The 20,760-nt window shown below is 56.4% G+C and overlaps 1 protein-coding gene across 2 annotated transcripts in view; it reads right to left on the bottom strand.

Moving 5' to 3' along the window:
* The window catches only part of BSN (bassoon presynaptic cytomatrix protein), a 57,601-nt gene that overhangs the window by 6,516 nt on the left and 30,325 nt on the right, over positions 1-20,760 (bottom strand). For both annotated transcript variants that reach the window (XM_085235605.1, XM_085235604.1), the window contains exons 4-5: positions 7,929-8,336; positions 414-6,989 (exon numbers count right to left, since the gene is read on the bottom strand). In XM_085235605.1, coding sequence (XP_085091731.1) covers positions 414-6,989; positions 7,929-8,336 — 6,984 coding nt within the window. The remainder of the gene's footprint in view (positions 1-413; positions 6,990-7,928; positions 8,337-20,760) is intronic.

Consider the following 20,760-nt stretch of genomic DNA (forward strand, 5'->3'; position numbering starts at 1 on the left):
CCTGAGTGCCTGCAGACCTGGAGGAGCCGCCCGCTGCCTGCTCAGAGGTGCGGGGCCACGTGTCCATGCATGCAGGCTGCCATCAGCTGCTGCGGGGAGCCAACCTTTTGAAATATTAATTGCTGCAGCACTAATGAAACTGAAATGGCCTGAGGTGCCTCCTGGGGCCACTCTCCAAGGGAAAGGTTATTTATTGCAGGACGAGAGTGAGTTGAGTGACTGCATCTCTCCCGCTCACAGTGGTGAGATGTCACCAGAAAAGATTCAGCTCGGGTCAGCCTGGCCAGGCACACCCAGGGAAGAGTGCAGCATGAGGACACGTCTGACACCAGCAGGGTGAGATGTCCACTGATCTGGGACACAAAGTGCCATCACCGGGGCGGGTACCCGAGCATGACCCCGCACACACGTACCTGGGTGCCTGGGAGCAGTGAGTGCTGGTAGAGGGAGAACCTGTCCTTGCCGGCCTCCTCAGAAGTGGGGCTGATGGGCTTGGGGTCGGACAGGGAGCGCTGCATGGTTTTGATGGGACGCGGCAGCGTCTGCTGGCGCTGGGCTGAGTCTGTGAAGTGCTTCTGGGGTGGGACGTGCGCCTTGTTGAGCCGCTCACTGGTGGCGAAGGAAGACTCCAGCAGGCGGTGTGGGGACAGCGGGGACACGGGTGAGTAGAGGACCTGGGGGGAGCGGGGAGGCTGGCGGGTCACCAGCTGGGAGAGGGAGTCGGCCGGCAGGTGGGACTGGTACCCGATCTCCAGAGGGTCTGGCTTCTTCTTCTCAAATTTGCCCAGGGTCTGCTGCCGGACGGCGTGGGGGTCCAGAGGCCCTGTGCTGACCATCTGCAGGTTAGTGGAGTACGGGGTGATGGTGGTGGGCACCGTGAGCTGGGGCACCACGATTCCGGGCTGTGGGGGCGGCTCAGGTTCCGTCTGACAGGCGAGGCTCTCGCCCCGCTGCGTCTTCTCCGGGGCTGAGATGTACTTGATGATCTCCACACGAGGGTCATGGGTGGTGATGTGGATGGAGGGCGAGACACGGAGGAGCTGGTCGGGCTCAGTCTGCACCGAGCAGTCGCTAATGGTCTGGATGCCAATGCTGGCCACACCACGTGCTGTGCCATCTGCCTTGCCCTCAGTGCTGGCATCGGCGTGCCGGGAGGGCCGGGAGCGCCGGCGTCGCACAGGCTGCTCCCACTCTCCACTGTCCTCCTCATCTGTCTGCACACTGCAGTCGGTGCTGCGCCGTGACCGCCGCCGCCGTGACAGCATGTACCGCTCCTCGCCATCCTCCTCGTCCGTCTGCACGCTGCTGTCCGCTGTCTTCCTGGCTGTCTCCTTCTCATAGGCGTCCCGCAGCCGTGGCATCGAGTTCCTCTTCTTGATGCCCCGTCCGGGCTCCCAGGTCTCCTCGGCCTGCAGTGACATGTCCGAGGCTGAGCTGCTGAGCGGCCGCTGCGGTGCAGGGTAGCGTGGGCCACTGGCAGTTTCGGGACCCCCGGGCAGCGCCTGGCCGGCTGGCGTCCACCCATGTCCATTGTGCATTGGGCCCCGTGGCACCTCGGTGGGCCCCTCGGGCGGACGGCTGGCGGGTTCGGCACCAGCGGGGGGGAAGATGGTCTTCTGCCTCTTCTGCTCCTCCAGCTGCTGCTGCAACTGGTGCTGCAGCTGGTGGATGTGCTCGAGCTGCAGGCGCTGCTGGGCCAGCTGCTCCCGCTGCAGCGCCAGCTGCGCGTGCCGCTCCTCCTGCTGCTGCTGCAGCACCTGCTGCTTGATGCACTGCAGTTCCTGCAGCTCCCGCTGCACCAGCAGCTGCTCCTTCTCCCGGTGCCGCTGCAGCTCAGCGCGCTCCCGCTCCAGCTCTTCCTGCAGCCGCAGCTGCCGCAGCTTCTCCAGCTCCACACGCTCCCGCTCCAGCTGCAGCACGTGCTCCTGCTGCTTGCGCTGCCGCTCCTCCTCGCGCTCCCGCTCCTCCCGCTGTACGCTCTCTGAGGCTGGTTTGGGCACGGGGGCTGCCTGGCCACCCTCCTTGCTGCCCACTGCGGGAGGCTCGGTGCGGGGCGCTGCTCCTGACGCCTCTGCTCTCTGCATGCCAGTGGCGGGTGCGGGGGGGGCTTTGGCAGCAGGGCCTGTGCCTGGTGCAGCACTGACCGCCTTGCCCAGGTAGACGGGTGTCTCCATCATCGAGGAAGCCGGGAGGCGGCTGGGGGCTGGGTAGCGGTAGAGGCCCTGTGGGGCCAGCGGGACGCGCGGCGCAACGACAGGCACTCTGGCCAGGCTGGCGAGCGGGACAGCGGCCATGCCAGTTGGGCCATAGGGCCGGTACAGCCCACGCAGCATGGGTCGTAGCACGGAGGCTGGCTGGGTGGTGATGGGCAGTGTTGACGCGATGGGTGTGTTGATGGTAGAGTAGATCATGCCATCGGCCGCCCGCACGGTGGCAGAGGATGGAAACATCTGCCTGACGGCACCCAGGCGCACGCCGGGCACGTTGTACTGTGCCAGGCTGCTGAAGCCCTGCCGTGTCTCGGGGACGGACGGGTTGAACATCCCGCTGGGTTTTGGGGCCACGGCACCCCCCGGCTGGGCTGGCAGCCCCCTACCGCCAGGGCCATATGACAGCGTGTCGGGGCCATTGGCGTGCCGGGCCCCATATTGGTGGTCCATGGAGTTGAGTGCAGCACACATGCGGCTGATCTCACGCGCAGTTGTAGCACTGTAGTGGGCCAGGCTGGACTCCTGGAAGCTGGCCAGGTCCCCTCGGGGTGAGTAGCGGTAGTCGGAGTAGATGTTGGAGGCTGAGCTGTACCTTCTCATAGGGAGCGGGTGGCCCAGCAGGTCAGCGGGCTGGCGCAGGTCAGAGTAGGAGCCATACTGCAGCCCTTGGCCCAGATACCCACCCTCAGCAAAGCCGATGCTGTAGGAGTGCTTCATGGTGCTCAGGTCCACGGCGGCCTCGTGGAAGGGTTGGTCCCCCTTCAGTGGGTAGTAGTTCATGCCGATTTCCGACAGGTTGGTGTCTGACATGGAGGAATAGAGTCTCCCAAAGGTGCCAGTGGGGTAGAACTTGTGCTCCTCATAGAGTGCAGGTGCCGGCTGCTCCCGGTACGGGAAGGTCTCTGGCACCTCTTGCTCCCTGCTGCCATACAGGGGTCCACTGGCCTTCCTGCTGGGGACCGTGTCCGCAGCCTTCTTCTCTGGCACCTTGGAGGTGGGATTGAATGCACCGGTGCAGCTGCTGCCAAAAGGGAACTTGTAGACCACATCACAGCAGGCCACCTGACTCTCCGCCTTCACGCCTGTGAGATCCAGCACGTTGGCTGGAGGCTCTTCCTTCAGCACTTTGGTCACCGGGCCAGCTGTCACGTCCTCCACCTGCACCATCATCACCTGGGACTTCTTGCCACCCAGGGCAAGGAGAGGGCTCTGGGTCTTCAGCTCCACCGGCACCGCACGGTACAGCTCCGAGCCCTGCTCCTGCTGGAATGGCTGTTGAAGGCCGCTGACACTATGCGCGACACTGGTCTGTGTGATGAGCACGTCCTTCTTTACCATTTGACTGGGCAAATTGTACCTGGAGAACTTCGCCTGGGGAGAAGCAGGTGGCTCGGGCTTGCTGGTGGGTGCAGGGCCAGCTGCCCCACTGGCTCTGCCAGCACCCGTCTGAACGCCCTGCTCCACCTGCTTCACCTGCGCCAAGCACACCGGGCTGCCAGCCCCCTGCCCAAAGTCCATCCGGCTCTGGAAGGGGTCTCCATAGACCACAGGCTGCTTGGGCTGGGAGATGAGCATCGGGGAGGCGATGGCAAGGCCGGCGGTGCTGGAGGCTGCAATGATGGCGTGGGGCTGCTCCTGGGCGTTGAGGTTGATGATCAGGGGCTGGATGGCTGTGGACTGCCGGCTGGGGATCTGGTCCAAGGTTAGGCAGTACTTCCTGGCTTCGGTGGCCAAGGAGGTGAGATCCATGCCTTGGTCTGTTATGATAATGGGAGCGGACTTCAGAGCAGTGCGCAGGTCCACAGCGCTGCTGCTCGGCACCTTGGGCCCTGGCTCCACACGGGAAGTGCCGGGGATGGAGGAGATGCGGCACAGTGATATGTTCTCTGCCGGCAGTGCTCCCCAGCTATACAGCCCCGTGATGCCATCGGGGCCTGAAGTCACGGGCACCTTCTGCGCTGGGTCCTTCACATGCTGTGCCCGGATGAACGTGCCCAGCGGCTGCTCTGGCTCCTGACCATACCCGTGGGTGATCACCTGCCGGCTTATCCTGGTGGGGGATGAGGCAGGGGACCCAGAGGAGGTTGGCGGTTTGGTCTGGCTGGCTGCATCGGCTGCTAGTGTGATCAGCATGAAGGGTGCATCCTGTGAGGACTGCTGCCGGGTCAGGCGAGGCGAGCCTGCCTGGTGTGGTGTCTGTGTCCCCTGGGCCACCATGGGGGAGGACGCTGAGGGGCCGGTGGTGGTGGGGACATCGTAGGCGAGGAGGGGACTTTGCGTCTGCGTGGAGAACTCAGCAGTGGACTTGGCAGTGGGGCCAGAGGACACAGCAGCTCTGGGGGCAGCGCGAGTGGGACTCTGAGTGGGAGATGTTGGCGAGAGCGGGGGGCTGGAGCTCTTGAAGAGTGAGTATGTCTTGGCTGGTGGGGGCTTGCCATCACTCACCCCTTGGAGCTTCTCCCTCGCCATTTGCACGCTGGTCTCCACCCCCACCTTGCTTCGCGTGATGTCCTCTGTCTGCGAGCCGTAGCTGATGGTGCTCTTTGACGGGACATAGCTCCTGGCAGGTGTGGACACAGCTTCTGCAGAGCTGTAGATCCGTGGTGTGCTGGTGGGGCTGGCCACCGCTGTTGTGACCATGCTGGTACCTTTGCTGTAGGTGTAAGGAGCTGTGATGGGCTTGGGAGCTGGGCTGGGTGCTGCTGGGGTGCTCTGGAGCTTGGCCAGGTCTTGTCCCTCTTTGGCAAAATGCTGTGTTACCCGGACGTCGGGAACCGCCTTGTTGCCCTCAGAGGTTGAAAAGGAGACAGGAGCAGAGAGCTGCGTGGGGCTGGTGCCAGGGGTGAGGGGTCCCCCATTCTGCTTCATAAGTTCAGCATATGCACTCTCGGCATTCAGAAAGTGCTTCTCCTGGTACGCTTCCTCCTGCCCTTTCTTCTTGTCTCCCTTCTCCAGAGCCAGGTCAAATGAGGAGGACTGGTGCATCCTGGCGATGCTCTGCGAGGTCTGCAGGATCTCCTCGTACACTGCACCAGGCTTCGACAGGGAACTCGAATAGTCGGGCTGCGAGGGGCGTGTGGGGCCACTGTCATAGCCATATTTGTCTGCATACTGGTACTGGAAGCCGTTCTGCCCCTCGGTGCTGCGGTATCCAACCTGCTGGTAGGTGCTACCACCATAGGAAATGTCCTGCTGGGCCTGCTGGACCTGCTGCTTCTGCATCATCTCTGCCTTCCTCATCATCTCCTCGTAGGCTTCCTCGGCGCTCTTGAGGGGCTTGCTGGTGGGCTGCACACTCTCCACCTTCTCTGTGGGGGAGTACAGTGACATGAAGGTGGGCAGGTTGTACTCGCTGCCCGACTTGTACAGCTTGGAGGTCACGGCATCAAAGCTCTCAGCCTCTGAGTCGATGGAGGGCGAGTACTCGGAGCAGGAGGAGCGGTGCAGCTCCTCCATCTCCGCTGCCTGCCGCAGCTCCTCAGTGGGAGAGGCGTCCTCGATGGGGGACAGGTTGCTGGGAGGGGTTTTGGAGCGCTCCCTCCTCCGCTGCGCCCTCAGCTCCTCCTTGTCACGCTTGGTCTTGCGTGCCGTGCTGCGGATGCGCTGCTGCTCCACCTCCCGCATCTTCTCCTGCTCCCGCAGCAGCTCTTCTTCCTCCCGCAGCTCCTCCTCCTCTGATGAGTCCTCAATGGTAGGCAGCAAAGGACCGTGTGAGCGGTGCCGAGCCTTCCTCTGCTGCTTCACCTCCTCCAGGCGCTGCCGCCGGCTGGGGCTGCTGTCGCTGTCCTCCTCCAGAGAGGAGATGGAGGTGGGTGAGGTGCCCGAGGTGTAGCTGGGTGTGGTGGCCGGCAGGGTGGACGAGTACTCACCACGGGATCGCTCCTCCGGTGATCCCATCAGGCTCTCCATCTCCAGCTCAGGCTCCCTCTCCAGCCCAGCGTCAGCCTCCTGGCTCACCTCCATCTCCCTGCCATAGCCGGTGGTGCTGTTCAGTTCAATGGTCTTGAAGCGCCGCAGGCCTCCCTGGGTTGTGCTTATGTCATCGCTCTCTGCTGCCTCCAGCTCCTTCCTCTCCTCCTTGTAGAGGCCCCCGGGGCCGTGCGGCAGGCGCCGCTTGGCTGAGGAAGGCTCTTTGCCTTTCTCCACCTCGGCTTTGGGGGCACTGCACTTGGAGCGCCCGTAGCCCTCCTCCTCCTCTTCCTCAAGGTTGTCCTCCTCTGCACTCATCTCCAGGATCTGCCTGCGCATGAACTCCTCGTCGGCCACCTCCTCCCGGCCCTTGGGATGTCCAGGCACCGGGGAGAAGCCCCCCTCACTGCTGTCCTCCACGTAGTCATGACGCAGCTTGCTGCCAAACTCATCTGAGGACTCCACACTCTCCCGCTGCTCCCTCTGGTTCTCCCACTCCAGTGAGTCCTCATCCTCTTCCAGGATGTCCTCCAGCTCCTCGTCTGAGTCAAAGGCTTCGGGGGTGATGGAGAGATACCGGGGCCGCTGCCGCTGCCGCTGTTCCTCCCGTGCCTCTGAGCCCTTGCCGGTCTCTGCCGGGGCCCCCCGCGCCTCCAGCAGTGGCCGCATGCTGCTCTCCAGCTTGGTGAGCTCAGAGGGACTGGGAGGACTCTGCCCTGCCAGCCCAGTGCCACTCAGCTTCTCCTCTTCCTGCTGCACCAGCCCCGTGATCTCACTCTGCGAGCTGGAGATGCCATCCGAGGAGTAGCCAGTGTCACTCAGGCTCTGGGGGCTGCGAGACAGTTCCGGGGGGTAAGGCTTGCTCGTGTCCTGCAGGTGAGAGAGAGCGTGGAGTTAGGGTGTGTGAGTGCCCCAAGCAGGAGGGGACCCCAGGAACCACCCCAGCGCCACCCCACCTGACAGCAAATGCCAGAAGGCTGCATAATGGCAATACCTTTAATTTTCTATTGCTGAGAGACCCAGCAATGGCTGAGCCCTCATTGTAACCCTTGGAATATTTACAGCTGTGAGCACATCCCTAGGAAAGGGGGCAGGAGCTTGGCCTCGGGCAGCACTGGGAGTACAGCACTGGCTCTGGGTGTGGGCAGGGAGCAAGGGGCTGGCAGCACAGCCCAGAGGGCACAACTGAGCTGGTGGCAGTGTGAGGCCAGCAGCCTCTGAAGGCAATTTAATTTCTCCAGTGGATAGCCCTGCAGAGCACACTAGAGAAGCAAGGCAGTCCCTGAGATCCTCATTGGACGCCAGCAGGAATAAAGGCATTGCTTTAATTGATAGTACAATGAGGCAGCACTGCAATGAGACTCAGTATCACACTCAGCTGGGGGCAGTGCCTGAGAGCCTGTGAGCAGGGGTACCACGGACCCCATGGGCTTGGGGACCACCAGGGTGCAAGCAGCCTCCCTCCCCAAGGGCCGTGATGGCTCCCTGGGCACAGCCATCCCAGCGCTGTTGGGCTGTTTCCCCAAAGAGCATTGAGTTAAAGAGGAAAAAAACCCAGTAGAATGAGCTCGGGAATGCCCATTTCTGCAGTGCAAGCTGGAAATGATTCAAAATTAGCTTTGCATTTAACGAGAGCTCCGACTGCCCTTTAAAACCAATGGGGCAAGGACTACCTGAGCTATTGCATTATGCACAGAAGATCCTGAGTGGTTCGGACGCTTGGGAAGCACTGCTCTTTGACTAGGGGTGTGACAAAATGGCTCTATGACATGGAACACAGTGACCACAAGGGACAAGGGCAGAGCTCACCTCCAGCTCCTTCGCCTTCTGCGTTTCAGGGGCTGCACGTCCCTCCTTGCTCTCCCCCTCCAGTTTGGGGCTGACGCTCTTCCCCTTGGGCGCTGGGACAGATGGCTCCGGAGCAGCTTTGGGCAGCGGCTTCTCCTCTGCCTGCACCAGTGGCTTCTTCTCCGGAGCGGGGCTGGGGGCCCTGCTCTGCTCGGGTGCCCGCAGGCTCCTGGCAGGGGAAGGCTGCCGTTCGGGAGGTGCCACTGGCTCGGCAGGGGCCAGTGCCCGCTGGCTGGCTGCTGTCGGCTGGTGCCGAGGGGAGCCGCTCACGGGTTGCTTTGGCGCAGGCAGTGGCATCGGGGCAGGGTCTGCCAGGCTCCCTTCCAGCAGCCTCTGGGTTTGGCAGTTCAGACACAGCCATTCGTTTTTCTGCAGGACACGGAAAGGAAGCGTCATGTTAGAAATCAGTGCCAACGGGGCCTCCCTTTCTCCGGTGCCCAGCAGAGATGGGCATCACGGTGAGCCCTGGGATGGCAAGGTTCTGTGCTGGCTCTGGCCCCATCACCAGCAAGAGCGCGGATCTCAGCAGTCAGTACACCATGGGGCTGTGCCTCTCTATGCACTGACAACCATCAGAATGTTCCATTCCTCCCATCTTGCCTTAGGGTGAAAAGTCCTAATTGCGGTTTGTGACAACACAAAAATCATCCTTGCTTTTTATGCCACCTTTTTATCATCCTGGAGGAGTTTTAATGGTGAAGACTAGATCTCTTGCAGACTACACCAAAACACCTTCAGCATCTATTTGAGGGGGAACGAGCCCAGTCTGAACTGGGCTCCAGGTGTGCTGCCTGTGGGCTGGGGTGCTTGGCCCTGCCTGCTCTGTGAATAAGAGCAGCTGAAAAGTTCACTGGAAATGGGGAGATGCAGCTTACTGGGCTGCTATGTGACTGACCACACATCAAAGCAATGCATTGGGCATCAAAGCAATGCATCAATGCATCAAGCGTTGGGCAGTGCATTAGGCATCAATAGGAATGCACTGGGCATCAAAGCAATGCACTGGGCATCAAAGAAATGCACTGGGCATCAGAGCAATACATTGGGAATCAAAGCAATGCATAGGGCATCAAAGAAACGCACTGGGCATCGATAGCAATGCACTGGGCACTGAAAACAACAGCATGGGGAAGGCCCAACCAAGACAATCCAGGAGGACAGGTTTGGGTCCCCAAGGGGACTCCAGGTTTAGGTCAGACAAACCATGGTGTCACAGTGGCAAATGCCAGCACCACCACAACCCAAGTGCCCGTACTGCTGGTGGGTCCCAGACAGCTTCTTGCTGCAATTTGTTTTCCTTGCTACAATAGAGGCCTAACAGCATAATCATAATGCTTGGGGTTCTTTTTTTTCTAGGTTATCAGAAAGTACTGGCTACACGAGTACGCAAAAAAAAACTTCCCAAAGATATTACCCCAAGTACACGCTGTGCGGAAAAGAACAAGACAATCTCATTGAGCGAGGCTCTCAGCAAGAGCCTTCATTTCATGACCTGGAAAAAACAGCGTGCAGCTGGGGCTGTAAGAGAGCCTGCAGGGAGAGGCAGAAGCCCTGCTCAGGGCTCACAAGCACTCTCCCACTCCGAGTCCTCAAAGGGCTATTTTTACCCTCACAGGAATGTCCAGGAATAGGGCCCTGACATTTGCTTCACTTTTGATGTTTCATCATTTTAAATCTCTTTTCTCGGCTCACAGCCAGCTGCTCGAAGCCATCTCTCCCCATTCCCCAGGTAAGCCTTTCCCCCCCCACAGCCCCCTCTCCTCCGCCCGCCCTATGCAGGAGCATCTTCAGAACGCATCAGGGTTGCACAGGGCCATAAAAGAAACCCTTCAGCACGGTAATATTTAATTACTGCTTAATCAAAGAGAAAGTCTAATTAAGGGGCAAGTGCAGCCTATTGTATCCTAATGATTGCATTTGTCTTCTTTTATTTCGGAGCTAGCTCTCGTCATGTTGCCTCTGAATCAGATCTCCTTGCCACACTCTGCTCTATAATTATTTCAGGCGACAGAAGAAAATGTAATTGTGTGACACAAATTGAATCCCTTCCTCACGGAGACGCGCAGCCCTTCGTTTTTCTTCCAGGAATCCCATTTTCCTTGCGGAGCTCCTCACGTGGTGGGGCAGTGAGGGCAGGAGTGATGGGGATGGCACAACTGCTTGGTCCCTTTTGGGGCAATGCAGGTCGAGGGGAATGGGCAGCTTAGGGAAGGGTCAGGTCCCACCTGGGGTGGTGTCTTCGTGCCCATGGGCTCTGGTCAGCATACTGCAGGGATAGCCACGATGGCAGCCCCTGCACATCCAAAGGTCAGCCTCCAAACCCAGTGCCTTGTTGGCTTGGGGTTGCCCAGGCAGAGCGGCAGGTGCCGTGCGAGAGCACAGGTTTGGGTGGAGGTTAGGAAAGGCCCTTTGGGAGGCAGTGGTGCCGCCCCAGGTTGCTCACCAGGTCTGAGCTGGTCAAAGCCTGGCTACCTTGTCGCCATACTGATGGCCACCCTGCACTGGGGACCCCACAAGCACTTCCCCAGGGGCAGGGGCATGCAGCGGGGTGAAGCTTATGGGACCCCCAAGATCAGCTGAGCATGACCCCTGCCACAGGAACCGGGGGGCTCATGGGGCCCCACGCCTCCTCAGCTGCCACCAGCTTTGCGCAGCTGCGATGGCTCAGCTCTGCAGGGCCACACTGGGAACCAGAGAAGGGAACGCTCTCCGTTAAAAATAGCCCTGCCAGGAAGACTGCAGAGCCACGCTGAGCCGCCTGTCCCCAGCAGCGAGCAGGGAGGCTACGGCACAGGGAGGGGGCTGCAGCTGGGTGGGCTCAGCCTCTGCTCCAGGTGAGATGTGCCAGCCAGACTGGGGCATCTCTGCTGTTCCCTCCTCACCGACTGGGCAGTGATTGCAGCTCCCACGGCTCCTCTTTAGGCTGAGGGGCCCATTTACCCCCGGGGCTGGCACCCGCTGGCGGCTGGCCAGAGCTGCGCTCGCCAACCCCTGACGGGCTTTACCAGGCAATTGTTTTAATTTACTAATGGGCAACGACAAAACGGTAATTAACGACAATAGAAGCCTTCCCGCATCATTTTAGTCAACGCCACCGCTTGGCAACTTAATTAACTGCCGAATCCCCCAGCGCCGGCGGGTTATGTTCCACTGCGAGCTCCAGCAGCTGTGCCAACACAGCCACCCCTGGCATAGCCCAGTGCTGCCCACAGAGCCCCTCCTGCACCTCATCTCCGAGCTCTGCTGTTATTTGTGCTCCTCAGCATTATTTTACACATTCCAAATGATAGACATTAAAATACCGGCACAGAGGCTGCACAAAATCAGATAAGCAGCGCGAGGTATAAGTATCCTACAAGCCAGATCTCATCTCCCAGCATTACGCACAGCGAATATCCCACGAATATTTCATTTATTTGCTGACAAGCCCTGCGCAGGGCTCGTTGTGATGACAGATGGGTGCCTGGGAAATATGGAAAACACTTCTGCTATCTGAATCAAGATCCAAATTAACAGCAAGAGCCTTGCAGAATGGCTTCTCGAGCTCTGCTCCATCTCGAGGATCTTTCTCCCAGCTCCTCGCACATGAACACTGCCGTAATTCATTTCGCTCCCCGGATGCTGATGCCCAAATGCCAGCTATTGCTTCTCCCCTCAGTTTCAGCTCACTGGCACAGCTGAAATCTCCAGAGCATTCCCTCCATGGGCTGCATGTGATGCCCCTCCATATGTGCCAATGAGTGCTTCCTTGGGAAGGAACCAGTGGAAAGGATGAGCCCAGCATGCGTTGTGGTCCAAGTACCCCCAGGGGCTGTGTGTGTACCATCCCTGCTCAGCACTTTCCCCTATTTAGGGTTGGTTCACACAGTGAGCAATCGAGTGGGAAATACTCCATTTTGGGGGATAGCAGGTGAGTCCAATATCTCTAATTTAAATAATACAACTTGGGATTTCCTTCATCTTTTTCCAAGCTCTGCCTTCTCAACCAGAAGCCCCACAAGGGCTTGGAGCCAGATGCTCTTCAAGGTCCCCTCCAACCCAAGCCGTTCTATAGGGCAAGTTTTAGCCCAATTGCCAATCTCCCAGTGTTTCTCTGGAGGAGGAGGCAGGATGCCCTGCTTCCCAGCTGCATTGTGCCCCATGCACAGAGCAAACACAGCAGCACGAAACCACGGGCACTGCTGTCTGCATGTCCCTTGGCAGAGTCTATTCTACACTAATTGGCTTCATTAATGTGAACCGGGTGAGCATCAGTGCCACCACAGCTCACAGATTAGCTCAGCCAAAAAACACTGATGTCATCCCAGCCCATCACTAAACAGAGCATTTGACTGCACAATGGAGCATTGCAGATGTTGGTGCCCATCCCCAGAGCCCTCCCAGGCAGGGGGGATACAGTTCCTGCCTGGCTCTTCTCCAGCCGTGATGATGTAGCATCACACTTCGCACAGTAATAATGTGATTAAAAGCGGCACGGGGTAATCTCCCTGCCATCAGACCTTGATGCAGCTTCTCCTCCCCTGGGAAAAATCATGTGTGGGGATTTTCCTTCCCCGTTTCTGCCCCTCCGCCACACCCAGCAGAGGGCAGAGGCAGAGTGGGCCAGCAGAGCTGAGCGGCCCAGCAGCACTGGACCGCAGCCACCGTGCGCACCGCCGCCACGCACCGCACTGGCCAGCAAGGGATTAATGCAGCTGAAAGCCTTTGGCTGATGAGTAACAGCAGCGCTCCCTTCTCCTTCCTTCGAGGAACGAGCATGCGCCTGCCAAGTCCGGCTTACTGCACGCTGGCACCACGGGATGAGCCCAGTAAGCATGGCCACAATGGGAGGGACTCTCCCAGTGCACAGGTTGGCCATCAGTACCACCTCCATCCCTTTTCAGTGTCATTCCTCCTTCCGCTGTAACTACCTGAGCAGGAGCGCCTGGCTGCTAACAAGTAATTACTGCTACCATCAATTAGCACCTTATTCCCAAGACAAAACCCACCTGACTCAGCATTTCAGACCCGAAAATCCAGGCCACGTGCCCGCCAGCACAGGTAGCATCGACCTGTGGCATTGTGCCCCTGCAGCCCAGGGGTCGATGCACTGTGACAACCCAAACTCGCCAACATTCACCTCAATTCTCTGCTCCCTACCCACTTCACACCCGCTTCCCAAAGCAGCTCAGCTCCCTGTGCCAGCAAGCACCTTCTGCATTTTCTGTGCTAAAAATCTTCTCGAGTCTCAAGAATGTGTTTCTAAGTTAAAAGAGTTAAACTATTTTCCAATCAAGTGAGAGTATTTCCAAACGAGACGGGTTCCAAGTTCTGGGTGCTGCGTGGGCTGTGTGAAGGGGCTGCTAAAAACGGGTACACAGCTGTCTAAAATTTTGAAACCGGTGCTTTTAGGGAATATATATAGCCATCCCTCCCCACTCAACATATTTCCTTCCAGTTCATTAAATAAAAAACAAAACAAAACAAACAAAAACCAACCAAACAAACAAAAAAACCCAACACCCTCAGTCGGATATTGAGAAGTTAATTTTGACGCTCTTGGCTCATCTAGAAGCCCTAGGACATATCCCAGGGCTGCAGACGAGCAACCGCCTCCTCTGGGAAGGGTCCATTTAATGACATTGCTGCGGTAACAGGCACATCCAGCAACACAAACAGCTGCTGCAGAAATAACATCTGTGCGGCGTGGGGAGGCAGGGCGGCGCGGGGACAGCCGCGTGTCCCTGCCCTCGTGGGACAGCCGAACTCTCAGGAGGAACTGGGAGCAGAAAAGCCATCTGGCAGCATGGCCATGGGTGGCGGAGGTCGGTGCGGGTTTGCATCACTACGGAGTGGGAGAAACCAAGCGTCCGGCCCGGCACTGTCCGTGGTCCTGAAGGACAACAGCCCTGGGCGCGGCTCGGCACGTTTCGGAACAGTCAGAAGAACAACGTGCCGCAAAAGAGTAAGAAAATTATGAGGAATGAGAGCAAGTCTTAGATGCTGAAAGCACTTTTTTCCTCTCTTTTCACTAAGCCCTACTACGTCCTCCTTTTTTTTTTTTTTTTTTTTTATCTTGGAGAAAGAGCTAAATTAACTCCCAGCTCAGTTCCAAGAGACTGAATCCAAAAGGATGAAGAATTAAGGAGATTTTCTGTTCACAATAAAACACAGCCAACAGCATTAAATCAGAAGAGGGCCTGGTCTGTTTTTCAAAGATTAGCAATGGCTGTCCCAAGGAAGACAAGTTTGTTTTTTCCTCTTTTCCTCTACCGTGATGTTTCTGGAGCTGCATGGGTCATCTGTAGACTAACCTCTGTGAAGGCCCTGTGAAACAGAAAGCCCCCAGAGCATTGGGGATTGCCATGTAGATGCACAGCACTCATTCCTGGGGAAGTTTTCCTGGTGCTGGTGGCTGGAGCTGGCACTGCAAGGCCATGGAGGAGGGGCACATGGAGCTGAGCACAGCCACAGGAGCAGGGGAGCTCACAATAGGAGGATAGAAGGAGAACCACTGGCTTCAAAAGATAAGGGCGGAAGAGACCAAAAAAAAAAGCAAAAAAAAAAAAAAAAAAAAAAAAAGCCAAGATATGATCCCTGATATGCAGGTAGAAGATAGTCTATGAAGTCCTATGGGATACAAGCAGAGTAGAGTGCCACAGGCATGAGATGAAGGATGATCATGTATACGAGACTGAAAGCTTCTGGAGAGGCAGAAATGTATCATGCTGACTGCTCTGGGCAGGGGAGATGCAGAGGTGCTCCAAAGCTCTCCTGTTGAGTGAGCTAAATGCAAAGTACCCTGCTCTGTCACGGGCAGAATCACAGTTTTTGGGGCTGGAAAAGGCATTCAGAATCAGCAAGTGCTGAACCATCTTCCTGATCTACCACGCCCTGCCACAAAACCATGTCCCTTAGTGCTACACTCGCACATCCCTTAAATACCTGCAAGGGATAAGGACTGCACCAATGCCCTCAGCCGCTGCCAATGCTTGGCCATACTCTGCGAGAAGAAATTCTCCCTAATATCCCATCTAAACCAGGTTTACTCCTCTGGTGCAACTTGAGACCACTCCACACCTTTTGCGACCCTTTGCTGCCCCTTGCTGAAGCTCGTTACGGACCAGCCCATGATGAGCACTGTTAGCCATGCAGAAGTGAGGATGTGGTACTGCCCTGTTGATGCCAGTGCTGCCAGAGCTGCTCTCATCTCCTCAGCAAGTCTTGAGCTAAAAGTTGAGACTCTGAAAGCCAGCACAGAGGGGGAAATTTATTCCATCCCCATTAACAGAGCAGTAATATATTGTTCATTTTTGTTCAAATCGATCTGAGTGCGCACTGTAATTTACTCTGCAAAGTAGCACTCCTTAACCAGATTTATCAGCCTGCCAGGCAGTCTTATCTTTAACAGCCCACATTATCAGGATGTATTTCTCAACCAAGGTTAACAGTAGCAGGAGGATCTCCACACACTGTCTGCATACCAATAATTGTGCAATAATGCCCAGGAGAAGGCATTGGGCACCATGGAGCCCACACCCTGGTCACCATCTCACAACTCCCAAGTGGCCATGAGCACAGCGTTGGTTTCATGGTCACACTGCTATTGCACACATATGTCACCATGCATATGTCTGATGAAGTAACCACACCTCTCTGAACCTGCATGGGGGAGATTTCAAGTCTGCAGCAAAATTATGCCTGCAAATAGAAACCTAGCAAAACTGCAGAAAAGAACTACAGTATTCTAATTTTTTTTTTCCACTAGACAGGAGGATAAAAAGTCCTTAAAAAAAAAAAAAAAAAAAAGAGAGAGAGAGAAATCTTATTTAATCAAAACCTTGTTTTTTCACAGGCAGTCGTGTTGACTAAAACACCCAGCCATCCAACGAGCAATTTTCTGTCTCTGATAAAAGCTGATTCAAGCTGTTTGATTGCCCTCCTCTGAGCTGCAGAGAGCCCCACATAAGCCAGACAGCAGCACTCATTTGCAAACCAGACAAAAACTGTATCCTCCCTTGTAGACCTTTGCAAACCATTTCTTTGGGTCTGAGCCTCTTTCATGACCATGACGGAGCACCTTCCAAGCATGCTGGGGAATTATCTGTTCCATGGCCTGGAAGCTGAGGACATCACAAGCTGATGTCTAGTGGTCTCTGTACAGTTTTCAAACTAACTACAGCTCTTTCCCAGGAGAGGTTGCCTTCAGCTGGGGCTGAGAGCCAGCCCACACCATGCGGACATCAACGCACTGACACACACATCCCAGGAGGAACCCACTGCTCCTGTGGATTTCATAGAATCATAGAATGGCATAGGTTGGAAGGGACCTTAAAGATCATCACCCAGTTCGAACCCCTGTTGTAGGCAAGCTTGCCAAATACAAGTTCAGGTTGTCTAGGGCTCCATCCAAGCCTCGAATGCTTCCAGGATGGGGCACCCAGCACCTCTCTAGACAACCTGTTCCAGCTCCTCGGTGTCCTTTGAATAAGACACTTCTTCCTAACATCTAGCATAGATCTCCTCTCTTTTAGTTTAAAGCTGTTCCCCCTTGTCCTCTCACTATGATACCACGTAAAAAGTCAGTTCTCCTCCTGCTTATAAGCTCACTTCAAGCACTGGAAGGCCACAATGAAGTTTCCCCAGAGCCATCTCTTCTCCAAGCTAAACAATCCCAGCTCCCTCAACTTTTCTCCAACTCCTGTCTTCCTTTCTTTATCTTCTATTTCTACATCCTTACTTGGCCCCTGCCAGCATTTTTACCCTGAAATACACCTATTCCTTGATGACTGTGAGCTTTAATTTCTGTTTGATCCCATTAAATGACCATTTTTTCAAAAAAGCCTCTGCCCTGCTCCAAGCTTCAAGCTCACCAATCCCAATTCCAGCAGCGCAAGTATTTTAATTAAAGGAACGACATTTATGGAATAAATCAAGTGATAAGCTTGAAAAATTAACTCTCATAATCTTTCATACTTGTGTACAGGTCAATAATCTATCATACCAAAAGGCTCAGAAGCATTCTAGAAACGCAGACCGCTACAGCAAAGATGCAGTGAGCCATTTCACTCCCCGCATTACAAACATCAGCACCTCTCTGTACTTGAGCCTTGCATGCTCCCACCGCTGGAAGACCGCAGTGAATGAAACTCCCTGTACCCAGGCCATGGGGGGCACACGTGGGATCCCACAAAATACCTACAGAGGGTGTCTGCAGCTTGGTGAGTCCAACATATTTTTCATCATCTCCAGAACAAACTTATGTAAAGAACTTGCTTTAATTTAACTTATAAAAAAACAGCTTATTCCTTCTCACACCTAGAAATCAAGCCAGAAGCTCGACTGAAGCATCTTCTGATGCTATCAGAGGTGTTTGGGAACCCTCATAATCCCCTGCTCTCCTGCACACCATAATGTTGATGGGCACGAAGAAGCCCAGCTGATGGCAGATGCCCAAAGCCAGGGCTGTTAGTTCAGCCAAGACAAGAGAAGATGAAAAGATACAGCAAAATGAAGCCAAGAAGCCAAACCAAAATGAAATGGTGCTATCCACACAAAATGGTCGTTAGCACTTTTTTTAACCACATGGCAGCTTTTGCTCGGTTTAACACGCGTCTGGGAAGCTCTTCCTTCCCCACGTGCTCCGTGCAGACAGGGCCACATGCAGGAGCTCTGCTCCCTGCAGCCACAGGAGATCTGAGCTGAGCAAACCCTTGAGGCGAGGCACCCAGTGTGCTTTGGTGCTCCAGAAACCTGCTGCTCCATGCCGGCACGCGTCTCCGCCTCCAGCCTGCAGCAAGCCCACGTGTGTTAAAGCACTGCTGCCTGGCTCTGCTTCGCTCGCCTGTTCCTGACGCGCTATTTGCTCCCAGCAAACAGATGACTGTTGGTCACGCTTAACAGTTTCCAACGAGTTGGGAAATTACATAAAGATGGGAATTTCACACCACTTGCGGGTGCCGAGCCCTGCCGTGCGACGCGTTGCTGCCTGCTCACCCAGCTCCACCATGTCCCGTGGCCACAGCCCTGCTCCCATCCCTGCGCCCCAGTGGCACATGTCATCCCCATATCAGGTCTGCAGTGAGAACGTTTGTTGCCAACCGCAGCCCATTGCAATCCAGTGCTCTTCTGCTTCAGCAGCACTGGGAATCAGGTGCTCTGTGCTCCACGTGCACCCTTAAAAATATCGCAGTGCAAAAAAAAGGAAACAACCAAGCAAGCAAACTCCAAACGACCACAAAAGCCACAGAGCAACGCAGCTGCAATAGACCGGGCTGGGGGAAGGAGGATCAGCAGGGAGGGAGCCGACGCTGCTCTCTCCCCTGGCTGCGTTTGTATCCCCCTCCGTCGGGATACCCACAGCCCTGGGGGCAGCAGCTGGCCCCACATCATGGCATAAGTGGCCAAGGGAGAGGTCCTGCGTGTTGTGCCCCTGCGCTGAGCTGCCTGCAGCCCCATGGGCCGTGTGGGGTTCCTGAGCACGGCACAGCGCGTCCGTGGCGCGGCCTTATTTTAGTAGGCAGAGCAGATGGCGGTGGGAAGAGAGTAGTGCAGAGCAAGAGCGGGGAGGATGCTTTTGCAGTGAGATCTCAGCTCGGCTGGGGGGGTTCGCCGCGTTTTCATGGCACTGCCAGGGGGAGCGCTAAAGGCTGGGGTGGGAACTCCAGGCATGGAGAGCAAAGATGTGGGAGAAGCATGCCCCAGTTTCCAAATACCGCATCGCAGGAACAGCTGCCGTTGGCTCAGCACAGCCTCGTGGCGAGGCACAAACAGAGAGACCCAAAGAATCCTCGCCAAGCGGAGGCAGAGCCCTGGGAAGGCTCCCAGCCCCGGCCAGGAGCTGCCCTGGCTCTGCTGGGACCCTCCTCTTGGGCCAACCCTGTCCCCTGCAGCCGCTAGGGTCCTCAGATTCCCACTGGGATGGCACAGAGGAGAGGGAACGCAGCGCTTATTGCAGCCTCACGGCACCGATAGGAAACGGCAGCAGCTGCTCCCTTAAAGCTGCTTCTGTTCCAAGCACATGGAAAACTGTTTAAGTTGCAAAGTGTCATTGGGGGCCTTTGGAAACAGGTTCTTAATTAGCTGAAACTATTTGCTTTTGTGGGTGAATCGCATCCAGAAGCACCTAAGAGCTTTTAGCAGCAGGAGCACCCTCAGGAGCGAACAGCACCGCTGTGCTCTGCCCCCACAGCCAGCTCCCCCTGGATACACACGTTCTGAGACTGCATTTGGAAAGGAGTCTGCTGTTCCCTCCTGCTGCTCAGGGGGCTCCCTGGAGTTTCTGGAGCACTCATGCACGCTTTGCCAGGGGAGCAGCAGCTGCTGGGCGCGCTGCACACTCCCAACCCACTCCATCCCACTCCCACACCCACCGGGGCTTTGCTTGCAGCACCTGCCCTCTCTGGGAATTTTAAGCAAGAGATGGGGAGATTTCAGGGATTCTCAGCCCGAGTGCCTCCTGTAGCTTGGCACTTGCACAGGATGAGTGCTTGCGTTTTGCAAGGCTTGCATCAAAAACTGTGCTCATTGCCCATCCTGCCTGCATCTCGGTTCAGCACTGCAGTTACCAACTCTTGGCAAAGCAGGAGGGAATGAGTACTTGTGGATGTTCTTTTCCAACACTGCCAGCATGGCCAAAGGCCACGCAAGGGAAGGCAGCCTGCCCACGGCACTGCTCTCTGCAAGCTGCTGCCTTGTGGCACGTCCCTCGTCCAGCTCCTGGTGCCTGCCCAGGGCTGCCTGTGGCAGTGTTGGCAGCACTAATAATGCACATTCCATACCCTGTGCGTTGACATGCTGTAGCGCACGCGTTTTGCACCGGGGACACTGGGCTGGTAGCTGGAGAATCCTTCCAGGCTGCTCAGAGCAGAGAAACTCAATAAAGATCAACCATGAAAAAGTGCAATTGCTGTGGGATCAAGTGTAAGCATCTACGTGATGCCTCCGCTCCTAACTGCAATCATTTCTGTTAACAAACATGCCTCCCTGCCAGCCCCTCCTAGGCTTCTGATTACTTCCTTACAGCCTCATGTACAAAATGAGACTTTAGGACTCTGAACAAAGGAAAAATCGAACCACGCCAGCGCCAGATCCCTGGATGCAGGTGTGCCAGGGCCTGGGAGAAGGAAAAGGGGCCATGAGCGCCTGCAGGGCTCCAATATCTGCAAAGGGCTGGCACACAGCTCGCTGCATACCTGAGGGCTTCCTTTGAGAGAGCAGAAAAGCAGAACGGATAAATCACAAAGCAGTTTCCAGCATTCGGGGCTTTGCCAGCCAGCACCTGCACCTGGCCCCTGCCAGGGCTTCCTACCTCCAGGAATCAAAGGGGAAACGCTTCCCTTTCAACTCAGTGGCAAACGGCAACAAAAAGACATTTAATTAAATGTTTCCAGCCAGCGCCTGACCCGCACATCTGATAAATTACCCATGAGGCAGCCTTCAGCCCTCCCAGATTTGGGAAGGTTTGGGATAAGAGCGATACCTCGGAGGAGAGGCGAGAAGGCAGGCAGGGCAGCAGCCCCCTGGCAGCCCACCTGGGCAGCTGGCACAGCAGCAGAGCACTGCAGCTTTGGCAGGAGTGCATGTCCCTGCTGCGGGCTCACAGAGCAGGAGGAGGAAGCCAGCACTGGTGCACCCCCAGGCCATCCAACACAGGCTCTGGGTCCAGTGAAGCCCAACACGTGCACATCCCAAGCAGTAATCCCATCATCAATGTCACTGGTCCCTTCCCTCCCCATCCTTTGATTCCAGGGGTCTCTGAAGGTCCTGAGGACTATGGGGTATGGCTGCGCAGAGCTGCTGGGCTCTTGAGGAG

This window comes from Meleagris gallopavo, chromosome 14 (assembly GCF_905368555.1).
Source record: "Meleagris gallopavo chromosome 14, MGAL_WU_HG_1.1, whole genome shotgun sequence".
Taxonomy (NCBI): domain Eukaryota; kingdom Metazoa; phylum Chordata; class Aves; order Galliformes; family Phasianidae; genus Meleagris; species Meleagris gallopavo.